The sequence below is a fragment of the Geospiza fortis genome, unplaced genomic scaffold (assembly GCF_000277835.1).
Source record: "Geospiza fortis unplaced genomic scaffold, GeoFor_1.0 scaffold12, whole genome shotgun sequence".
Lineage (NCBI taxonomy): Eukaryota > Metazoa > Chordata > Aves > Passeriformes > Thraupidae > Geospiza > Geospiza fortis.
Window position 1 is genome coordinate 480,149 of NW_005054323.1, and position 24,135 is coordinate 504,283.

A 24,135-nucleotide genomic window follows, 5' to 3' on the forward strand; every position below is an offset into this window, starting at 1 on the left:
CAAAATCTGGACATGGAAGTTTTCATCCCACGCAAATGAGGAAAGACAGAAGTCATACAAGTACACATATTTGCCTTTAGGACTACCCAGAGATATACTGTATAAACGATGTTTTTTGGGCCTGCAGGTGCCCTCCATTCTTGTCTCTGAAGGCCGTTTTCCAAGCTGGCCAAAAGGGGCTGCGCTAGCAGAGGGAGAAGGTGGAGCTAAGTGGGAGTAAGGGTAACCTGAGAAGGCCTACAGCTAACTTGACTTCAAGTGGTACCGGTACTGTAGGTGGATTAACCAGGTCCTGACTGATTCTGTCCTGTGCTGCAAGTAGCTTCCAATATTCCAGCGTTCACCCAAAAACTCCATACCAGGCACATGGAACTGACGGAGACCAACCGTGATCACTCAGGAGTGCGCAATTTGGCCTTCCAGGTAAGCGTGGTTTCCTTTGCTTTCTGGGGAAGAGGAAACAGTTAAAAACATTGAACAATGTTGGATTCAGACCCCGAACAAAGAAAAAGCATTTTCTGCGCTCTGCCTGCAGGTATTTTACATCATTCTACGTGCTGATACCCTGCCAAAGTACACGGCTCTTGTGAAAAAAAGCTGAGCACAATTGATTTATTCAGGATTATGCTCTCCTCAGTGGTATACAGCTAGCTTTGAAAAGTGTCCTGACTTGGTAACATTTCATAGGCTGGTGGATCTCACAACTGGCTCCCATCTGCTCTATCAGTTGCTGATTTTTTCTGAGGATAGGTCATTTACAGTTCTGTTGAAGAGAAGGGCAGCATTATGCAGCAGACACATAACTCATCAAAGCAATGTATTTCAATAATATGAGAAAAATTATAAAGTAATAATGTAATCATAGTGAGCCATAGCATTCTTCCATGCATGAAGTAAGCGCAATTGTCTTCTGCTCTCGAGAAGAGTGCAAAGAGAAGGAGCCAACCCAGATGATTTTTGCATTTTCTAGGCATAAAGTAATATTAACAGCCGTTTAAAAACCGCAGATTTCATAAGCGGAAGAACAAACCCCCGCAAACAAACAAACACCACAAAAAACAAACAAACAAAAAACAACAAAAAACCACCAAAGGTATTTATTTATTTATTTATTTATTGTTTCCCAGTGCCCAGCATCCCTGTGCTTTCACTGGAATTAGAGCAGACACAAACAGGAACTTGCGAACTCACAGCCGGGCTGGCTGGCTGTACTTGTTGCTGAAAGTAGAATAAGTCGGGGAGAGACAGTGGCTGTGAAATACTCTGGAGGGCTATATTAACAAAGCAGCTCTTTGCTCTCCTTTGCGGTCTCCGATCCATACGCTGCTCCTGATCTCAGCTAGCAGGAAGTGTGTAGCTGATGTGGGTATCTGCCGGCACTGTCCAAATAACACAGAAGGGGCTTTGTAAATGCTAAGCATGTGGACTATTATATAACATCACCGACATTCAACTGCTCTGTATATTTATTCATTGCGCTATTCGGACAGAGAAGCCTGTCAGGGAATATTTACGGAATGTAGGCAAGAGAGTTAACTCTTAAAACATCATAGCCCAGTGGTTAGGCCTTTCTCCTGAGTAATCAGAGCGCTCTCAACTCATCTGTGCTTCGGGAACAGATGGATAAGCAATTTGAACTTGAGTCTCCGTCAGTTCAAGTAAAAGAGATAAGAGGTTTTATCCTGTGTTTTCACACAAAATATGTTACTAAACTAGTGCCATCCGCTTCCTAAATCTGTACTTACAAACTCAAAAAGGAGAGGAGTCCCTAGCTGCAAAAGCTCGGTGTTGAAGTCTCTTAAATGGCATAAGCTGAAAAATCACCTTTTCCTCGGACATCTGTGTAGCACAGTATAGTAACCCGGGTTAACCCTCTGCCTTACGCAGCTAACTTACCTGGGCCATTTTTATTTACTTCTACACGGTCTTATCTCTGTTTCAATATGTAAGTCACTCCCTAGAAAAAGTAAGACACAGAAGGAAATAGGTAAAATTCTGTATATAAGCAAATCACAGTAAAAGCCACTGTGAACCACCTAAAAACTAAACAGTCTCATCATGTCCCACTATTTCTTGTGTTTAAAGCTTTCCTTGCAAAAAGAGTGAACATATAATTCCTCCAAAATAAATGGATCTTTAAGCAATGAGTATCTTACCTAAACCACAAAATATAGAAGTATTCTGGAGAAGGTGTAATTTAAACCATTTTAAGTATCCGTGCAGAGGTATCATTTTAAGTATCCGTAGGTACCTTCAGATGCACCTGAACCACTTAGTGATTAATGCACATAGGGATAAAGTAACAGACAAGTAAATCCGAGTTAGGCGATTTGTAAAGTATAATAAGTTAGTAAAACAACTCTCAATGTAATACAAAGCCGCTCAAAGTTAACAAGTGATCGATGAAGGATCATATATCAGACCTTTATTAAGTCAAGAATGAGAAGCACTGTGCTTTGTGTTGCAAAGGGATGCTAACGGGATGAAGAAGTTGCAATATAGAGTAGTCTGCTTTTTGATTTGTCCCACAAATCGTCAAAGAGTGATAACTATGAGCTCTTCCCAAAATCTCTGTTGCTATTGATATGTAAACACGCACATCCATTTGTATGTACTGTGGTAGGATTTTCACTGCATCACTATTTTCAATAGTAGTGTAGTACACCCTCATTTAAAAAATGTGAACTTTCAGATAGGATTGCAACCGTGCAGCATGAAGTTACATTAATACCATTAATTGCATTTTTAAAAATGCCTGGTTCTGCAAAATACCAGCTACTTCTTTTGTGCACTATGCAGTTTCCACTTGAGTGTAGTGTTGAAATTGCAGGTCATGCATTGTTACCTTGGGATGCCAGTACCTAGGAGACTCAGAAGCAACTTTCCCCCTTATTAACAGCTCAAAATGGTCTCAAAAGACAACAGACAATAAACCCCAAACGTATACCTCTGCTGTTTCCCTCTTTGTCTCTCTCCCTTTTGGTATTAGGAATATCTCAATTACCCACAGCCATCTGGGTGTAATACAATGGGTGAGCTTTTTTTATAGATTTTAAGAAGATACATAGCTTTCTTTATCCATACTGCCAGTCTTCCCTACCATGTTCCTACCCTTCAGTAATAAAGTATTTAACTTAATAAAATCCAATGCAGTTGTTAAGACCTACATGCTAAAGTTGCCTGCTTTGGATGCTGCCTCATAGGTACAATCTATAGATTTCTGCACTGTTTATAATGAGACATTCAGATTGTCATTTTTTTTCATCTTAAAAATGTCGTGTAATTTAAGGAACTTAGATCAATCAGTATCCTCAATTCAGAAAATTGTTCCTGCTACGCGCCTATATACCAGCATAACAGATTTTGTATCTATAGCTACAATAATGTCATATGCAATGTGTGGAAATGCTGCTGTGTCTCTTGCCTTCAAGGTGGTTCAGTTAACCTCTCATACATGGCACTGGCTGGCTGGAGGACCACTACACTTGCCCGCAGTTTCCTGCTCAGAAACCCTGTATTGCTAATAATAACCCTAAAACTGAGATTGGATTTACCTAGCTTGTCTTTAGTCCTCATTAAAGAGGCAAAACTTTTATCTAATCAGTTCTGATAATTCAGATCTCTGATAACATTAAACATCAAGTCACACTTATTCCATAAGGAATTATAAAAGCTGCATCTTAAAAAGGAACAGTAGGTGGGATGAATAAACTGCCGTACAGTTAAAAGCAACACAGAGGCAAACATAAATACAGGGCAAAGGGAAGATAACAGCTAATAAATATTTATTGTTCACTGGCCTCCTATCCCTAGTGTTATGATGCATTAAACAGCCTGTACCTGTTTCTGTAGCAGAGCACGGAACGCAGCACACTCTTAAGAAGTTGACTTGAGGAAGGATCCCCTTTAATATTCTGTCCTTTGCTCACAGTGCATAGGACATTTGTATTGTCACAAGGCATGCATCCATTTCATTCAAACAAGCTTAAAACATATCCTAAAAAATACAATTTTTGTTTATTGCCATTTTTCACTGTTTCCTAGATACTCTTGTCTGGTTGGTTAATTAAGACTCTAGATGTTATTCAGAACTTATATTTCATGAGCATCCCTGTTATGTTTACCCTTAGGAATGAAGATGGCATTGCACTGCATTATTTAACTAGATCCAGAGAGGAAATTATGTAATCCTTTTCCACATTTTCAAAACTTGATTTCCAAAGCCATACTTGGGTGGTTTTTTTTAATTAAAACCCCTACATTTCAGGATAATAGCCAACTATCCTACCCTGAAACCTAAATTTTTTTAAGAAAACGACAATGTACTCAGAGGTGGGGAGTCTTATTTACAGTCCTTTTCAAAACAGCCCACGAAGACGTAGGCTGCTAAGTTTATACCTGGCAGAACCTTTTTCTTATCTGTTGTTTATACAACTCATTTGCTGTAGTTTAGTACATGGATAATGAATATTCATCCTTCCTGCCTTGTAGACTGAGTTTTATAATTCGACAGGTATTTATGAGTGCTGTGATTATTAATTTAAATAAATTCTTTCTCAATATTTAAAATGCATTTAAACTCCAGAATCACGGCACTGGCTAACAAAAGATAGTACATTAGGGGAAACCTAGATGAATGGTGTTCAGGGTAGCTGAATATTTAAAGAAAAGCAAGTTTTAAACTGTAAACTAGATGGCTTAACTTCTGCTGGGCAAATACAATGAAAAATCTCTTGAGATGCAGAAGAATCCGACATTATAACTTTAACTATTTTCTTTTGAAGCATCTGTTTTCCAGTCAGTTCCTTGAGTATCCTGATTCTAATCTCCAACATAATGTAAGGACCCACCCTTAAACCATAAACAGTTTAAGCAGCTGCCTCAATGCAATGTTGGTCATCCTATTTTCCTCCCTAACTAGCCTGAGCATTACACCATCTACTACAGAGTGTCTACTATTGTTAAAAACACAACAGAAGCTAATAGCCCTTTGCAAAATCCATCCTACTTTAAAATCAAGGAGGAGTTGGCAGGGAAGATCAATGAATGTAGTTGTACAACAATACTAGGTGAATTAACAGCTCGTCAAGAGGGAACTAAACAAATATTGAAAGAGCATACACAGTTGACACAGCTATGTCCTTGTCATTTAATCAAGTATTTTACAAGAGGGGAATTCCAAGCTCTTAAAGTAAAGCAGTTTGTGAAAGCAGAAACAAGGTTTCAAAACAGTTGTCATATTACAAGCATTCAAAATAGATGGGCCAATTCTGTAATCCTTTAACTGTGTACTAAAGCAAAGAGAATTTTCTGAAGCTTCTCTGTGAACTTCCTGCTTTCTCATGTCACCTGGAGGTTGAGGGGGTTCAGAAGTGACTTAATATGCTGCTGTACTGGCCTGTGCTCATAACAGGATTGTGCTAACTATAGTTCCTAAGGCCTGAACTCCCACTTTCTCTTGCGCTGTTTTGTTCTCCAGACATTTATAGGGAGTTGAAAAGGATACTGATTAAATGAGGTAGACGTTTTCTGCCTGTGCTGAGCTGCTTACATATAGCAATCAGCAACAGTAGGTGATAAGCACAGACCAATATTTTGTTGAGGCGTTCCTTCAGTACCTCAGATACTAAGCAAGCAGGAAAGGGGAATAGGTAATTTTATTTGTCACTTGAATATTTCTGTTCTTACTAGAAATCAAAAATAGATTTTTTTTTCTTAAAACAGTAGGGTTAAATAATTTGTTTTCACCAAACAAAACAAAAAATTCTATAAAGGGGAGAATGAAGACCTGGTTCTTAAAAAATCGCCTGTGAAATAAGAAAACAACTCAGCTTCATGGCACTCATTCAAAGACTATTCTAGTCAACAGAAATCTTACTAGAGCAAACGTGTTAACAATAGTAATTAACCAGTTTCTACTGAATCAGTAATAATCCAGAAATGTTATATGATCAGTTGAAATAGCATCTTTTTAAATTCACAGAGAAGGACAGAATTCTATCAATCTGCAGTGTGGGCTACTGAGTTCCAGCAATTGTGTGATGCTCTTAATGGTTTTGTTACATTACTCATACATTCATATATTTTACTTATTCTATAAATGAAACTTCTTATGTAATTATTGCACTTGAGCAGTGGGTTCGCCAAAGTGACTTCTAGAGGTGTCTTCCAACATAGATTATCCTTTACTTGTGTATTTCATGAACAGCAACTTGCATCATTATTATTTTTCACACATTTACTGAAAAAATGCTAGGAAATCTCTGCTTTTTCTACCTCAGCAGCAAGTATAGAACTCTTCAAAGACAACATTCTCAGGTGTGTGTGGGGTGTCTGTATGTGAATTACAGAACACTTTGCACTTTGATTTTGCAAGGCTGTCCTCTGTAGTATTTTTAATATATCTCAATGCTACAGTTAATCTCTGCTTCTTGTGATTTTTTTTTAATTGTATGGCATGTTCAGTAGTTGTGTTTGTTGCTGGCTGCGGGGGCAGCTATAGCAAACCCCTCTGATAGTATGGTTAGCAGGCAAACAAGTGACAAGTGTTTCTAAACAGAAATGCCTCTCTTAAGAGAAAGAAGTGAGGAAACTTATGTATCAAGGCCACAACACTTGAATAAAAAACCTCTTGTGACTCTCTCTTCTCCGAGACACAAAAAGTTACAAAACCACTTTGACTGAAACTGATTTTTTTGGGAAGTTTAGAGGCAAAGTATCTTTAAGGAAAAGTGTTAGTAAGGATTGTGTCTAGTTGCTTCTAAGGCCATGTTTCTGCAAAAAGGCAAAATTCAATTTATTTCTAGTAGTACTGCTTATTTTTGTCTTTAGAAATTTTTATGAATTTACCATGATTCAGGTTATTTTGTATTGTTCATGTGGAAGTGATTGTTTTAATTGAAAATACTGATTTACCGAGTTTATTACCATGTAAATAATGAGATACTTCATGCAATAAAACCCAGTGAAATTATCATACTGTAACTGCTGCCATAAGAAACCACTGAAATACAAAACATTCACAACAATTGCAGATGTAAGTTATCTGAAATTTTGTTTAGACAGCTTTCTTACAAAACCAGATGTTCTCACACCATTAAAAAGAGATATCCTTCAAAACATTAAGAAACAAGAAAAATGAGATTCAGGATTTATTTCAAAAAATTAAAATTAAATGGGCTGGTTATGGCTGTCTTCATCTCTCTGATAAACGGTATAACTCAGAGGATTAATGGGATAAAGCTAACTTCTCTCTTTAAAGATGCCCTGAGTGTTTTATTCTTAGAGTAATACAAGTACACGTTCACATTTATTCCATCTGTGTAAGGAGCATGAATACTGGAGCAAAGGTACTAACAACTGGGCAAGGCCCCAAATAGTCCATTTTGCCCTTGCTGAGGAGAAGGCCTGGAATTTTATAAACTTGTTGAACCAGTCCTGAGGAAATGGACAGCACAATTCACTGTGGGAGACATGTGACTTTAGTCAAGAAAAAAGCAGATTCATTAGTTGAGCACCATTCATGACCAAGGCACCTTTGTGCAGTAGTGCAGGGACTTGAACAGCCCAGCTCTGCACACCAAGTTTTGGGTCCCCTGTTGTTGTAAAGTAGCACAGAAAATTGTAGAATCATTTAGGTATTAAAAGACCTGTGAGATCATTGTGTTCAACCATTAATCTAGCACCACCATGTTCACCAATTAACCATGTCCCCAAAGTGCCACATCTATAGGTTTTTGGAATGCTTCAGGCATGAATCTGTCACTTCCCTGGGCAGCCTGTTGCAATGCCTGACCACCCTTTCAGTGAAGATATTTTTCCCAATATCTAATTTAAATCTCTCATGGTGCAACTTGAGGCCATTTCCTGTCACCCACTCACCTTCCATGGTAGCCCAGGCATCAGATTATAAATCAGTTCTTACTGTACACAAGAAAGGCTTTCAGCTTCTGATTTGAACCAATGTAATTTCTGGTCCTAGAATGACAGCGATGATGCTGTGGGTGATAAAAATCTGAAAGGCCTTGGAGACAATTCACAGACAACCAAGAATTCACAAAATAAGGAAACAGTGCATATTAATCAGGTATGTTTTTTATTTTTTTTCTTTCTTCCAAATAACCTTATGAAAATTAGTAAACATCAAAATTAATGTCAGCAATGTATTAGTATATCCAAGGCAGATATTCTGACAAAATCTGAATATTATTTAAAATGTTCTATTCTCAAAAAATACATTAAAGAAAAAAAATTGCACGTGTAGGGTTCAGAAGAAATGTATTCCAATGTCATAATGGCTTCATACACAATACAAAAGAGGTATCAGAAGTGGTAATCAAGGGGAAGACTGGATAAAGAGTTGCCCCAGAGTTGCCCCATTTTCTCATAAGAAGGTGAAAAAAGAGAATCTGTAATCATTGGTTTTAGAGATACAATCCTTCAGTCAGACAAAGAATTTATATTACTAAATATCTAATAAAAATTAATATTGAATTATTAAATAAATGTCCTAAACAGGGAAAATTTCAGACAAACACAAACTTGAGGCAATTGGTCCTGTGTAAAACTGACCAGAGAGGAAGAGATCACAATGCAGATTATTGTAATAATAAACACATTTATTTTTACTTCTTTTGACTGTATGTTGGTTTAAGCCCACATACTGAGTATCCCACTATGAAAACATGAGAGTCAGGTTAAAAAAATCCGCAGGTATTTCACCATTGTTAGGTATTAATATTTTCACCTCCTCACTCCAGAAATAACTTGCTACTCTAAAAATTCTCTTCTATTGTAATCATATCTATTTGCCAAGTTTGGTAATGGTACTCAAAGCAGCATATAAGAAATACTTGATGCAGTGGGTACTCATTTCTATCTTCTATTGTTTTCTTGAATATGATCAGAAGCAACAAAGGCATGGTGCAAAGTAATGTCTCTGCTCTCAGAGTTGAATTAATTTCAGATATACAGTGATGGAAAGGATCACTTAGACTGTTCAGATAAGCACTTCTGGAAACTAGATTGGAAGCTGAGAGATCCTAGGAGAGAACGGTGGTAGATGATGTCTATACCTTCATCTTCAAAAAAGCTGGGAAAAAGGAAATTGTTAAAACAAAACAAAACAAAAAAACTCTAAAGGACTTTCAGAACTGATTGAAACTGTATAAAATTGGAGAAAAGTACTGACATCTATGAAAGCTTTATTTTTATCAGGGAAACCAATTTCCCACTGAAAAAGTTCATCTGAAAACGTTCTGCCACTACTTGGTGTAAGAGTATCAAAGATGTGTATATTTGCACCAGCAATTTCTGTGGTACACTGTGACAGAGGCATAAAAATTTATTTTGAGGGTCTTTACAATATGGACTTAGCAGTGTCTCCCTTTGCTTGCAGAAGTTTACATGCTCCACACAGCCCTTAGGTAACTCTCAGCAAGGGCCAACACTCCATGAGCCAGACCTGGTATCATGTTTGGCCATGAAAAAAAATAAAAGGGGTTTGCATCCATTCTCCAGTTTCCTTTTGTATTTGTAAGTGACAACTTTCACACAAAGTTGTCTTTGATTTGAGATTTTCTCACATTTTAATGTCATTGTAGGAAAGCATTTGTGACAAGAGTGACATAGTAATATTCTAAGAATATTAAATACGTTGTGAACAATGTGAAAAGATGTAGACTGATGCTTTTGTATTTGCGATTTCAAAAGAAAAAGTAGCTTATATTCTCAAAACAAACCATATACTTCAGAAATTCAGAGTCAGAATTCAGGCTGTGGGTGATCCAGACACAGGGAGTATGTTGTGGCATGGGGAAAAGAGATGGGAGAGCATGACGTGGCCTAGGCAGTGCAAGAAGTGGTGGCAGTAGGAATGACGGTGGGGATGAAAGCAATATCTGTAGGACATGAACTTCAAGCTGTGACCAGGAGAGTTGCCACAGTGCCAAAGGGAGTGCAGCTGCCTGGGAACGTGAAAGCATGGCGCTTCCACCCAGAGGGCTGGGACTGTCTGGATTTTATATGTAGGTTAAAAAAAATCTGTGAGAAGCAGTGGTATGCAATATATTCCAAATTTAGTCTCAGGAATAAATGATATTTACATATTATCACCACTCAGTGTCCCTCAGATAAGAAGCCTACCTTGTACAGCCATTGAGAAGAGTACTGGCAGTTACCAAAAGTAACTTAGTAGGCATTTTTCAGGTTTGCTTTATTTCACAGTCAAGACCAAAGAGCTAAAGAAACAGAGTTTAGTGAAGATGCAGTCATATGTTGCAGTGCAGCTCCATAGCACCCTGCTCCAAAAACTGCAGGCAGGAGCTGGTCTTATGCTGAGCTTTCCCTAGGAGAACGAACAGCAGCTTCCATGAATATATTCCCCTGGTCTCACCATGTGTTAGGTTTTGCCTTTGAGATCATTAAAGCCTGAAGATACTTGACAGGCTGAGAGAAATGTGGCTGTTCAGCTGGGAGAAGAGAAGCTCCAGGGTCCCACTGTGGTCTTTCAGCACTTAAAGGGAGCTCACAAAAAACAAGGAAGAGGAACTTTTTATAGGGGCATGTAGTCATAGGACACGAGGGACTGGATTTAAATGGAAAAAGGGTAGGTCTCTATCAGGTATCAGGAAGAAATTTTTTACTGTGAGGGTGATGAGACCCTGGAATGATTTGCCCGGAGAAGTTGTGGGTGCCCCTGAAGGAGTTCAAAGTAAAACTGATTGAGGCTTTGAGAAACCTGGTGTAGTGTGGGGTGTCCATGCCCATGGCAGGCAGTTGGAACTCTGATCTTTAATGATCTTTGAAGTCCCTTCTAACCCAGGCCATTCCATGACTCTGTGGTTCAAGTCTCTCCCTGGCAACTAACAGAGAGCTTTCCAGGGCTTCTGGCAGCAACTGCAGCAGGACAGACAGCCAGAATGCAGGGGCCAGGGCAAGGTCTGTGGTGGGCCTTGCTTTCCACAACAGACTGGGGAATTGACTTACTGTAAACAAAAGTGACAAAATAACAAAGGTAAACACACCTGCAGATTGTCACTGCTCCAAAGGTGGCTGAGCACTGTGGGCCGCTCTTGTGAAGAGGGTAGGACATGTCTGCCAGGCCAGGCCAGGACTGTCTGTCATCACCCTGGTCATGGCCAGACACTCTAGGCCGCTCAGCCGGTCACAGTGCTCAAAGGGAGAGGCGTGAGTGCCGCATGCAGGTACGCTGCTGTCTTTGAACACAATGGTCACCTGCCCCGGGCCCTGGCCACTCTGTAGGCCCCACCATGAGCATGGAGGTAAGTAGCCATGGGACAAGCTCCATCCTTGTTCCTCACCAGAGTGGGACAGGGGACGAGGTGCAGCGTGGGCATGACGGTAGCCAGGGGGGTAGCCAGCCCTTATGAGTGTGCTAAGCAGCTTCGGGGCTGTGCCCCTCCTGGCCCTCAAGGCAGTCCCCAGACAGGGTGCAGGGCAGCCTGTAGTCATACAAAAGCTTTAACAGTGCCATGATTATCTGGGCTCAGGCAACAATTTCTCTTAAGAATAAAATTCTCGACTTAGTTAAATTTTTAAAACACTGAGCATTGCTCAGTTTAACCAGTCTCTGTATACAAAAGTTCCATCATATCAGTTCTGCAAAGAGACAAGCAACAAAACCTGGAGGTGTATATAGGAGGTGCTGGGCAAGCTGGCTAATTCACAGTTTGCCCTTTTCAACTATAGGCAGTACAGGGCCTCCAGCTATGAGGCCCTGCCCTCTTCAACTCTGAGTAATGCTGGTATTTTTCCCTCCTTTATTTCCATTTTGAGAAATTGTGTGGATGGCTTGGGAAACTCCTCAGCTGGTCTAAACACCAATCACAGATTTGGTGGCAGGTGGGAGAGCTGGAGCCATGAATGCAGTGAAGGCAGGAAATTCTAGAGGCTGCTTCAGCCAGCTGCTAGTGGGGATGGTTTTTTGCACCTTACCTAAGAAGCATAAACCCTTCTGACAACCTCAGCACTGATCTGCTTTCCAGGGGGATGAATACATCAATATTGAGAGTGATCTGCATGAAAACAAACGTGCCTCCATAGATGATGAGCAACCACGCCTGAAAGGGTAATGTGTTTTTGCATGAGTAAGTCTTCCGCTCCATCCTGGCCCAATGAAAAAGCTGCCAGTGTTTATGCTTCTGGAGTGACAGGTCTAAATTTCACTGCCATACCCCTATGCTACACAGACCTTTGTATTGCCTAGCAATTTTTGTAATACAGAAACACAGCTTGTTTAAAATTATTATACCTTACAAATGAAATCTGTGATTGTGGAACTATGCTTTTAAAGCCTACCAAATTAAAGGAGCAATATTTTTTTTCTTGTACAATAACTTCTTTTCCAATATTTCTAGAGCAGTGTTTTTTACACAGAGGTCTTAAAGAGTGGTCTCTTTCCGGAAGTTGAAGATTCACTAGTGTCTTTCAGTTTGCATAGCCATTTGCTCCAGCACAAAGTAAGAACAGAATAGCTGTGAAAAAAGCCATTTTAGTGGAACAAAAGTTTTGCTTTGTGTTTGCTCTGCTTCCAAGTGATCACAAAGTGAAAGTACACATCCACATTTTACTTGAGGATTAGGTATTTTTGTGAAAGCTGCAAGCCCTGTTTAAGGCATTAAAAAAGTTAAGACACAATACTTAAAATCATATTAAATGTTCATGTGTGTCACTGATTTCTTCCAATAGATAGTACTGAATAGCCTGCAGTCTAAGACATAGCCCTTTTGAAAGATTAGTCTGTTGATAACACAGATTCACTGCAAGTGCAAGGTTTTAGCATTCGCTTCTTAAGTGCATGCACAACAGAAAATTGATTTCTGAGTTACAAAATGCAAACAAGCATAGTTTTGACATATATAAATATTTTACATTAATGTGCTAAAGTGAGATCTGTTTTTTCAACATCTTCAGTTATTTTTCAAGCCTATTGGATCAGCTTTTAGAAAAGAATGTTTCCTTAGTAAATTAACCAAATTTTATAAGGAACATATTTTTTCTGCCACTTTTCAGAACAGAGCTGCATATTTATGACTTTTGTACTTAAATATTTTAAAATATTGTGGTACCAAAGTCGTAAAAGCCTAAATTAATAAAGTAAAAAGGAGAGAGCTGTTAGATAAAAGGAGAAATTACAAAAAAATTGTAATCTGAAAGTAAGAATTTTAAATCCCAAAGGGCGCATAAGTAGCAGTAACGGTATTTTTTCTTTGGATGATGGATGAACCATAAATTTGATAAAGTAACTGCCTTTTTCATCTATTTGTCTCTCATTTCTCCTTTTTTCTTTCTGCTGAGATTGGGTAGATACCCTAATGTTCTTACAAGTTAGAAAAAAATGTGCCATGATTTGTGAAGCTACAGGAATTCCCAGAACTGAAATTGAAGTATCAAACAATCAGGATTTCTCTGAGAACCTATTACTCTCTGTACTTGCGAAGGAGTGTGCTCCTGCTCTGTTCTTCAGTGTATTGATATAATTTAAATTAATATTTCTTGTTTCTCTTAAATTTATTTTACATTAATTGAGGTTTTTTGAGTGCAGAAAATAAGGGTATTCATGTTGGATTTCAGTATGCATCTAACTCCAGCTGCATTTATTTTCCAAACAAGTACAGTCTGGATAATTAGCATCTCTAAATATAACATTGCCTTTATGGACTGGGAATGCAAGAGACTGCTTCAGAGATGTGCATCTCTAAAGCAGTGTCTCTGAGATGAAAGAGACGTAGCTGTAATCTTTTTCCAGCTTGCACAATATGAAGGTGTTTTTTTAGCCACTGCTTCTGTAATTGATGTAAGTCTACATCACCAGCATATTTAACATTGGAAACCTCTGTTGAATTAACTCCCTTTACTGCTGTTTCCCTAAATTTTGACCTCCCTCATGAAATCACGCTGTTACCTTTAGTGAGGAAAACAAAGAAAGTGAAATGTGTTATAATTGGAAGAACTGATACTAGAGCATGACATTCAAATATAACAAACCATTTTAACTTCCATGAGATGATGAGATGAAAAGTTAGTGCAATAACAACCAAATTTTAAAAAGTACAGAAACATCTATGCATGCTGTAGTAAGGTTTTAGATGGGTATTTGTTATTTTACACACACACAAATGCAGCCTTAGGCCTTCACAATTACAGCAATACTACTAGTCCACATCATAATGCTGGACTGGCTGTATTAACAGATTTTGTGGGTCTAGTAATGGACACTGAATCTTATAACTATGCACTCAGTTTGCATCAACCCTGTTAACAGATCTCTTCACAGAAGAGCCGCACTTCAGAGGGTAGCAGAACTGACCTGCTGACTTTGGCCCATTATGTAGATGACAGATTGTCCCATTAGATATCTGCCGTATTTTTTTTTTTCACCTGTCCAACATTAACACAAAGAAGTCCCTCTCAAAAGGAACTTTATATTTGGCACTTTGAGATCAAATATAATCCTCTCCAAATTCAGTGACCTTCAGTGGAGAAATTTTGACCAATTTAACACAGTTTTCTTCTGCAAAAGCTTACATGTCTATTATTTTGGGGTTTTTTTCCCTAGGCATTTAGAAAAAAGATATGATGAAGTCTGTGAATTTTGCAAGAAACATAAAACCAGAATTCGTTATGTGGTCTATGGAATTTTAATAACAGGTACAGTATATTACACCCAGGATTGCTGAAGCCTTCTTTATTTACCTGTATGAGACTATAGGCTGCACTGTCTTTGTCTGGAATAAAAACTCTTGACTCTCTTTAACGATGTATTTCAAAGTAGTTAAGAATTTAGTTGCAGAGAAAATTCCAGATTGCAAAACCTCCACTCATTCCCAAACATAACAAAAGCACAAATCTTGCTGAACTGCTTCTCCAGCAGGTTTAAAGTCTGACTAGCAATTACACTTGTGATAACAGCATAGCTCAGACTTTGGGTCTACTCCATTACCAGCTGACTCCAAAATTACAGTTTCAGTAACTTGTCCAAGACCATGAAATCATTTTAAAAACTGTCAGGCACCAAATAGGACTGAACTTAAGTTATCAGGCTGGAAATGAAAGCTTTCTTTGCTGACCCATATCATTCCATATTCACTGCAAATTTTTTTTCTGGAGTAAATGTACTTATGACAGTATGCACTGCAAAATCATTCAGATATTCTTCTTTCTCCCTTTCCTAATTAGCCAGTAGGTTGGTTTGTTTCCTTCTACTTCACCAAGTTTGTTTTTGAGATCTTCCTACTTGAACACTGGGAACACAGAGACTTGAAATATGTCCATGAGTACACCAGGAGGTGGTTATAAAAGTGTTGCTTGCATGCTGAGTATCCTGCCCTCATAACTAATCTTGTCGTGCTTTATCATAGTACAGACATATTATGGCTCCAGAAACTGAGTGACTTCTAAGAATATGTCAGGATTTTCTTAATTCCATAAAAACCAATTTGCATTACAAAAATCAGTAGTCCTTCTATTTTATTTGCAACAGATGAAATCCAATCATTCTTTACAATAACTGATTTTTTTTTTGGCCAGCATTTATGTGCAGTGAACCCGTCAAATAAATAATTTCATAGCTACTTTATGAAATAAGTTACTTTTAAGCTTCACAATTACTTGAGGTCATCAAATCAGTCGAATGACATATAAGTGTTTGTTTCTAGTTTTATTGGATAAACTCATCCTCTTGAAAAAAAGAGCATGACTCATGCTCTTAATTCATAGTTTTTACATAGGAAAAAGAAGTTCCTGTAGATGGGTTTCACTTTTCTCAGTGATTAACATGTTTCATATGAACTTACCTTGGCAAAAACATATAATCTGCTTTGACAGAATGAAAGCCACCTTTCATATCAATGAGCATATCGTACGTAACAAAACTACCCAAAAAAGCATGATTTTTCAGTATTTAGGCTGAGAATCAGAAAAGCACCTAAAAGATAAATGCAGGCCTGACTTCGATCACCTCTTATAAATTTAAAATTTGATCCTGTTTTAAAAAAGACCAACCTACCTGACATATATATTCTTGTTTCTGTGACAGCATACTTGGCAGTAGTTATTGCAGCCTGCACTTTGAATTTTCAGAGAGCTTTGCCACTCTTTGTCGTCACTGTCCTAGCCATCTTCTTCATCTGCTGGGATTTTTTTATAGCTAAGTATGAAGACAGAATTGCTGCATTCTTTTCCCCTGGAGACCGGTATCTGAAGAAACAGTGGTTTTGGCTGAAATGGTAAATATTAATTACTTTCTATTTATGTAGAAGGACAATGCTCTAGTCAGGTTACCCCTGTGCTTTTATTTCAGCTTTACTTCCCCATAAGAACAGGGACATGGGTCAATCACACATATCTCATTAAAATCACAGAATAATTCAGTATTTACCAGGAAATATCAGAAACACATTCAGGATTTCAATGCAGTAGCTAGGGATCAAGAGTCTTGGCAGAAAGCATAGGAGAAATACCACAAATTGAGGTGGGAAAAGTTTGTGGTTGAAAGAGAATATGTTCACAAAAGTTCATGTGTGTTGCAGCCTTTTGCATTCATTCTGAAAACCAGAAAGTTCTGTACTGTTCACAGAGCTGTTAGGTTCATATGAACCTTAACTCTAACATTTGCAAATTGCTAAAGATTAGAGTATATTATCTAGACCCTGTTTTTCCACATATCCCCCTAGCAATTTTTACTTGACCTTCAGGAATCAAAACATGCCAGCCAGATTTAATGTCATAATAAGGTTGTATGACCTTACATATCCTTTGAAATAGTAGACATTCATCTGGTAGATATATAGTAGATAATTAGACCTGTCAGACACTTATTTCAAGTATTCCTGAGCTGTGACCGGGGATCTTGAAGTTATCTGTGGCAAAATAAGGAGAAAAAATAATCTCGTAGACCAAAGAAAAACCATATGAAATATCATATAAAAGGAAAACGAAATTGGCCAGCTACCATCTGATTCAGCTAGGTCCCCTACTAGCTGAGAAAGAAAGAGTTTTAAGGAGGAGTCATTCTCAGTTCAGGATAATGTCCCAGATTATTCTTAAGATTTAGAAATGGCTTTGCTAAGAAAGGTGTTTTAAAGATTGCAGTCGTTCTGCTCAGCAGCCATATTAGAGAGCAGTCACACAGAGGCATTTCCATTAGATGATCTGGCAGCCTCTCTGGGAGAAGTAGGAAAAGGAACAGGAGAGCCCTGAGGAACAGATGGCACAAATGGGGGCAATAAGTGCTGTATTACCTGGGCTGCAATCTTTAAATTGTACATATCACAGGTTAGGTGCTTAACTGTTTTCTTCCATCAGAGAGAAAGTCTTTCAGGTGTAGAAAGGGTTACTCAGCATTGCAATGACCAAACCATTTTGTGGAATTTGCCTGCAATGTTTTTAATCCCCATCTAAACATCGAATTGATGTATCTAGCTACCACTTACTGTTAGACAAAACTAGCATTAAAGACTTGGGACAGTGTTTCCTCTCTGTGATTTATTGTGTTGTCTTCCAGTCTGTTGTTACAATAATTACCTTCAATAAATAAGCTTAAGGTGGTTCTGATAGTGGTAACCATAGAAACACTGAAACACAGTAATACATGTCATTGTTTTTGAGATAGCTGAACAGACTACAAATGGTTACAAAGAAATGAACTGTTTATAGCCTGCTCCTCAGTAGAGTGTGTTTCATAGGCCCACCAGCTAAACAACACAGTGCAAGTCATAAATACCACAGCCTCTCTTGCCCAGAACTAAAGATTCAACAAAGGAAAGGAGGGGAAAGAAAACAAAGATGAAGTGAGAAAGGAAGACATCACATTTCATTTAATAGAAATACCTCTCAGGCTAGAGTCACTCATGCTTTTCTTGGGTTTCCTCCCATACTCTGTCTTGGAGGACATTTCTTCCAGATGCCGCCAAGAGGTGTTGCCAGAGGCACATCAGCAAAGGCAGGTTCCTGCTTGTGTAGAGCTACAGGTTTCAGTGAAATACATTGTGCAAAGAGTTTATTCACAAACAGAGATGTAAATGTTTTGGGTATGGGAAGGGAAATTAATATCCCAAACATCTTCTTCAGGATATCGTGATGCTTTTTATTTCCTAGGGTGTTGTGTGCAGCTCTTATTATAATGATCATCTGCTGGCTCATCTTTGACACAACAAAACGAGGATCCCATCAGCTAATTTCTTTTGGTGGGCTTGTGATGTATGTTGTCCTGATGCTTATCTTTTCCAAATATCCAACCCAAGTGAGTATTTATTCCATTATGCACTTTTGGGGATTTTTTTATTCTGCGTTTAAAAAGCTATTCACCTACCCTAGCACCAAGTCTAGTAAAAGTAACAGATGTGGGAAAGTAAGAATATAGCCTTGTCTGAGACCAAGCACTGCGTTTAATTTCTGAGGAAAGTAATTTTGCTGTTGGGGACCATGTATGGGGCTGTATCAACGCCTGTCCCACTATCTGGGAACCTGCTGTCCACCTTCTGTTCCAGCCCTGGTACAGTTCAAACTGGAAACTTCTCTATGCTTTCACCCACAGGAGCCTCACCACAGTCCTTAGCACATCACAGTCACTTATTTGAGGACATTGTTATCACATCAGTACAAATTGCCTGGAACCAGTGATATGATAGACTTATATAGCTCTTAGCCCCTCACAAGTTTGTTTTCCACTGCAAATTCAGCAGCTGGGGCTGAGCTGATGTCCTCACTTTTTGCTCACCATTCCCACAGGCTCACAAATGCCATGTATTTTAATTTTCCATGAGAAATATCCGCTCTATTTTGCCGTGGTATTACAAAGGGCTTTGTTCAGCCACCACATTTACCACTTCAGCTTTTACTCCTGTTTGCATGCCTCATATACCTCTGCATTCTTTCATTAATCATACATACATTGTCCAGGTCACCAAGTTTTCCCAATACTTTTCATTACTTTCATCAGTGCTGAGGCTTTCTTAACAGGTGAAGTCCTCTCAACAAGGACTAATGAACTTGCCATATTCTTTGCAACTGCTACTGTCTCCAACTGAGGTGAAAACTCATACTCCAATGCTTTGTGCTCTCCCATGAGCCCTCATTGTACCTAACTGGTTTGTGTTATTTGAATATGATCTGATTAAATTAGAGAATGCCATCGTAACTCTTTGTTTTGTAAGTGATTTGATTCAATTTTCACAAAACAAAGGTGTTTTCTGAGGCAGCAGAACAGGAATCATCAGTGTAGTGAAGAGGAATTCATCATAAGCAGCTGCAGTTTCTCCCATGACTGCCTTTATATGATGAATCACAATATAAAACTGAGCAGTTCTCAAGTATCAAAAGTCTTTAAAGCTAGGGGACATAAACAGAGTTGAAATTACCCAAGGACAAACCCTGTAGCAAAATCTCCTTATGCTCTGTCCAGTTATGTGAAGATCCAAGTCCCCTACAACCTGTTTTGGCAGCTGCTCCCATTCTGTAGTATAGTCAAGCTACCCCCTTACATTATTTAAACAAACATCCAAAGTAAACTATTATTTATTTAAATAACAAGCAGTTTCTTTATTTTTCTGTGTATCTAGGTTGCTTGGAGACCAGTATTTTCAGGAATAGGAATGCAGTTTATTCTTGGGATTCTTATTCTGAGGACCAAAGTGGGTTTTGATGTATTTAACTGGCTAGGCATTCAGATCCAGGTAAGCTATTGAGCAAAATCCTTGCTTGTTTAATAGAATTTTTTGTCTTGAGAGTCTTAGATTATACAAACAGGTTGTTCAAGGATCCATTTGTCCCTTGATTTTTTCTTCTCTTGAGAAAAACTGGATTCTCAGAAAGGTAATTGGCTTCCTGAGTTCAACCTTCTTCTCTTTTTTTTTTGTTCAGTTAATACAATGGTCAGAGTAATACCATTTATTAATGGCTTTACCATCATTGGGCTGAAGTTATAAATTGGCATTCTTGAAACACAAATTTCTGTTGTGTCAAGGCACTCATAGGAACTCTTAGAAATGGCTCAACTCCAAATCATCCTTGCAATAAACACAATATGCTGAAAAGCCTTGGGATTCAGGGCACAGCCCTAATTATCTTCAGAGCAGCAACATTCCTGGCGTCAGAGACATTTCATAGTCCTCATGACATACAAGAAAATTAATTCAGCTATATACAGGTGGCAAAATCCAAATCTGCATGCTGGAAGGGATCTCTAGAAAGTGGACAGGATCCATCCACAGGTAGCCCTGCAGACACAAAGTTTTTTAAAAAGTCGGTTACTGTAAAGTAGTGAATAAGCGACATCCAAAATATACATCGGAGAGTACCCACTGAAGGACGTTCAGACTTTTCATCTCAGGGATACTGTTCTCACAACTGTATTTCACAGGTAATTAAGGACATGTAAAACCAGACAGAGCAGAATGTACTGTCGCTGTGCAGGAGCAAAGGCACAGATCTGATGTCTGCCTAATCTGCAGGCAGTGGGAATCATCTGGGTTTTGTCACCAGGTTCTCAGTCTCTGAGTGAAGCAGGTCTGGTACCCCTTTTTGCTAGCTTCATGTTCTCAAGTCACAGTCTATCCTGTCAGAACTAATTACTGTCGCTATTATAAACTGTACTTTAACTCCATTTTTAAATGGTATCAGTAATGCATATATTTTCATCAGAACTATAAAAATTCAAAATTTGAACTAGAAGATTCCCTCAGGCTAGCTCTTAGCTGCACCTTTCAAAACTCATTACTTCAGCTGTCAAATCTCCATTTTAAGCTATATAATTCATTGTAGTTATTTGCATCAGATGGAGCATAGAAGTGCACCATAGTATTGGGATTAAAAAGTAAATTTTTTCCAGTGTAGCTCATGGCCTCTATTGTGTCAGGTACTTGACAGAGCAGAGTGGATACCCTCCGTTCAGCCAAATACAGTCAGCAAGGCTTGGACCCTACAAATCAGAGCCCAAGCTTCTTGGACGTGACCATATTTCTGCAAGACAACTAGCAGTATTTTGTATGGTTTTGGCAGGCATCCAGAGCTTATGGGTAATTTACTTTGCTTTCTGCCCCCAGACTTTTCTGGAGTACTCTGATGCAGGTGCCAAGTTTGTGTTTGGTGACAAATACACAGATCATTTCTTTGCTTTTAAGGTAAGATGGTTATTATACACTGTATGTGGCAGATAAACAATGGTAAGAGGAACAGTATAGCTGGGAAATAAAGTGCGTGGTTTGTGATACCTATGTAGTCACCAGAGAAATCAACAGCTAAACTATTCCTTATTATGTTATATTCTGAATAGAAAATTTGGGACCACTTTCATTCACTGCCAAACACTGAGTTAGATTGCCCTTATTTAGTCTAATTATAACAACAACATATATTGCATGTATACAGAACTTTAGAATATTTTTCTACAAGGAATAATTTAAAAGCCTTGTACCTGGCCACTGACAGAAATATTACCTCCTACCTATCTTCCCCACCTCTCCATGAGTAAAAATGCTCTACCATGCCATGCTGTTGTACCCTTAAGTGCTGTACAGACCACTGCTTCACAGACTTCCCCTTGAAGAAGTGGAGAGCCTAGATGTGTATTTATTCATGCCTGGGGGAAGAGCTAGAAGCTGCCTAAGCAGGAAGAATTACATGATATTGCATTAGTAAGATCACAGAGGGATTTCCCATCTCTCTCTTAAGAGATCTTCCTGGGAATAGCTGGAATACAGCTATTCTGTACCTGCTCTGTGCTCTCTAATCTGCACCAGCATCCTTCCTGGTTTTGCTCTGAGAAGCAGTTCATGCCACTATGCCTATTTAGGCTGTAATCAAGAACATACAAAGCAAAAGAAAACCCAAACCCAAATAACAAATAAATAAACCTGAAACAAATATGGGAAATGTATTAGGACTTACTTGGAGATCATTCTTTTGATATTTCAGATATCTGACTGCGGGCTTACATGCCTTTTCTTTTTTTTTCTTGAGGTGATATTCCAAACTAGATGTTCTGCAAACTTTTCTCTTTCATTACTTGAGAGAGAAGGTTCCATCTGTAAAATAGCCTGCTACTAAGAACAGTCAGAACATCTTAGAAGGGAAAAAAAATTTAGGCATTTTATCAATAAATATGAATTATATTTTAAGAGCAGTTCTTTTGTACCTTTTGTTTCACTTTCCAAGCTCCTCCTTTACTTAAGCAGGTATTTACTTTACTTATTTGAGTGCTCAAATATGTGATTCTAAAGTTTTTGGCAATGCTTTATGAATATGTTTCTTCCAAGATGGTTCTGAGTACTCACTGGTAATGCAAGATACTTTGCTTACTAAAGCCATAACTAGGGACTAGACAGCCAAAAGTTTGCTTCTGTGTAGGCAAATATACATCAGTCTTATCCTATGGTTCAAGCCAGCAAAATAACGGAATTTCTAGACCTTGTTTCTATAACAGGTACAAGTAGATTATTCTCATATTGAAAAACAAGAAAGCCAGTTGGTTTTCAGAGCTGCATATATATAAGAATATATACGGTAAATGGAATATAAATATGGTAAATGGGATTGCAGACAAGCGTATGGAAACACGCTCCATCTGCTTCTTCTCTAGACAGGGAATTCCCTCTTCCAACAACAGTGAGTGACAGCCAGCCTGTTCTCTCTTGAAACACTTGTTATTTATTTAGACATTTAGTAGGTCCAAAGTGCTTTTTTGTGTCTTTCAGATATTTTATAAGGTTTGCATGTTGTGATGAGTTCTTCAAATGTTGCCCCAAGATATTTCAAAGCATCATCCATAAGACAATGCTTAGCTCCTCAGAGATTAGACGAGGGGCAGGATATGTCTGTCAGAGTCCAGTTGTATCCACACTGCATCCTCAGCAATATGCAGGGACACATCAGTTTTCTGCCAGGTGAAGTGGACACGTTACCAGAGTGGACACATCCCAGTTGTGCATATGCACACTTGTACATGTTCTGACCAGTTCTATCAGTCCTATAGTGTCTTTGAGCAAGCACACGGTTCTGGAAGCACTAGTTAGTCAAAAATGCACATATTTGCATGCATAAACTGGTTTATTTTAAATATGTATTTGTGCAAGCAGATGCAGAATTTCAGAGTTCTGAAAAAATACCCACTTGCCCACATAAATAAGCGCTTCCAAGTACTTAAGTAAATGGAAAAGACCTTTTGGTATTAAGTCTTCTATCCTGTTTACTACAAAAGACAAAGTTTGCTTTGAGCAAGAAAGAAATTAGACTTCTGTTATATCTCTAGCTTCTTTTTTACACCAGGAGAACTATGGTTCCCTGAGAAAAGCTTTGCTTTCAAGGTCAAAATTTAGGAGTGTATGAAAAAGCTGGATGTTTCTTAAATATCAATAGCAACTTTTTTAAAGGAAAATAGGGAAAAAGTTAAACATCAAGCCACAAATTAGGAGGGGAGTTGAGAGCAGTCAACAATTTTAACTTCCTCCTCTGTGTGGTAATAACAAAAGAAAAGGCAGGGGAGAAAGATACTAATTTTACTAAACTAAACTGCATGGCAAACTGTCCCTGCAGAATTGCAAAAAGGTTCAAGGAACCAAGCCAGAGAAAGCAGCATTATATTGACTTGTTGAACAGCACAACAATATTGGTTAATTGCACTCTGTCCTTTCAGTGAAATGTTCTGATCATCGAAATTGAGTTTCTAAATGTGTATCAAAATTGTTTAGAGTACCAACTCTCCTCTAGAAAGGCATAGAGTCTATGTATTGAAAAGATCTGAACTAACAAAGTGGTTTGTTATTTTTCATTCTGTTACTTGATTTTATTTATAATGCATTATGTCATTAATGAACACACATGAAAGCTTCCTAGCCTTCGTGGCTGTGGGAAAATGACTGCGGGCTCTGTGCACTGGTAACTGAGGATACACTTAGAGGAAACTAAGGGGTTATATTTGCATTTTAACAGGAGTTATAATGCAGGGTAAATCACAATTGCTGCTTTCTGGATGGAATATGGTTGCTGCATTACTTGAAACCCTTCCAGAATGATTCTCCATCACCTGTTGAGGGGGATGGAAAGGAGGGTGGAGTGGAGTGGAGGCACCACACCAGACTCAGTGGAAATCCTTGCAGGGAAGGGAACTTGGTGGTACTT

At 38.4% G+C, this 24,135-nt stretch overlaps 1 protein-coding gene across 1 annotated transcript in view; it reads left to right on the forward strand.

Annotated features, from left to right (window-relative positions):
• The first annotated feature begins 283 nt into the window (after nt 1-283).
• SLC28A3 (solute carrier family 28 member 3) overlaps nt 284-24,135 on the forward strand; it is a 37,764-nt gene continuing 13,912 nt past the window's right edge. The window contains exons 1-8 of the mRNA XM_005420844.1: nt 284-423; nt 7,982-8,086; nt 12,006-12,088; nt 14,579-14,670; nt 16,058-16,247; nt 18,118-18,262; nt 19,581-19,694; nt 21,063-21,140. Of these exons, the coding sequence (XP_005420901.1) occupies nt 367-423; nt 7,982-8,086; nt 12,006-12,088; nt 14,579-14,670; nt 16,058-16,247; nt 18,118-18,262; nt 19,581-19,694; nt 21,063-21,140 (864 nt within the window). The 5' untranslated portion in view covers nt 284-366. The remainder of the gene's footprint in view (nt 424-7,981; nt 8,087-12,005; nt 12,089-14,578; nt 14,671-16,057; nt 16,248-18,117; nt 18,263-19,580; nt 19,695-21,062; nt 21,141-24,135) is intronic.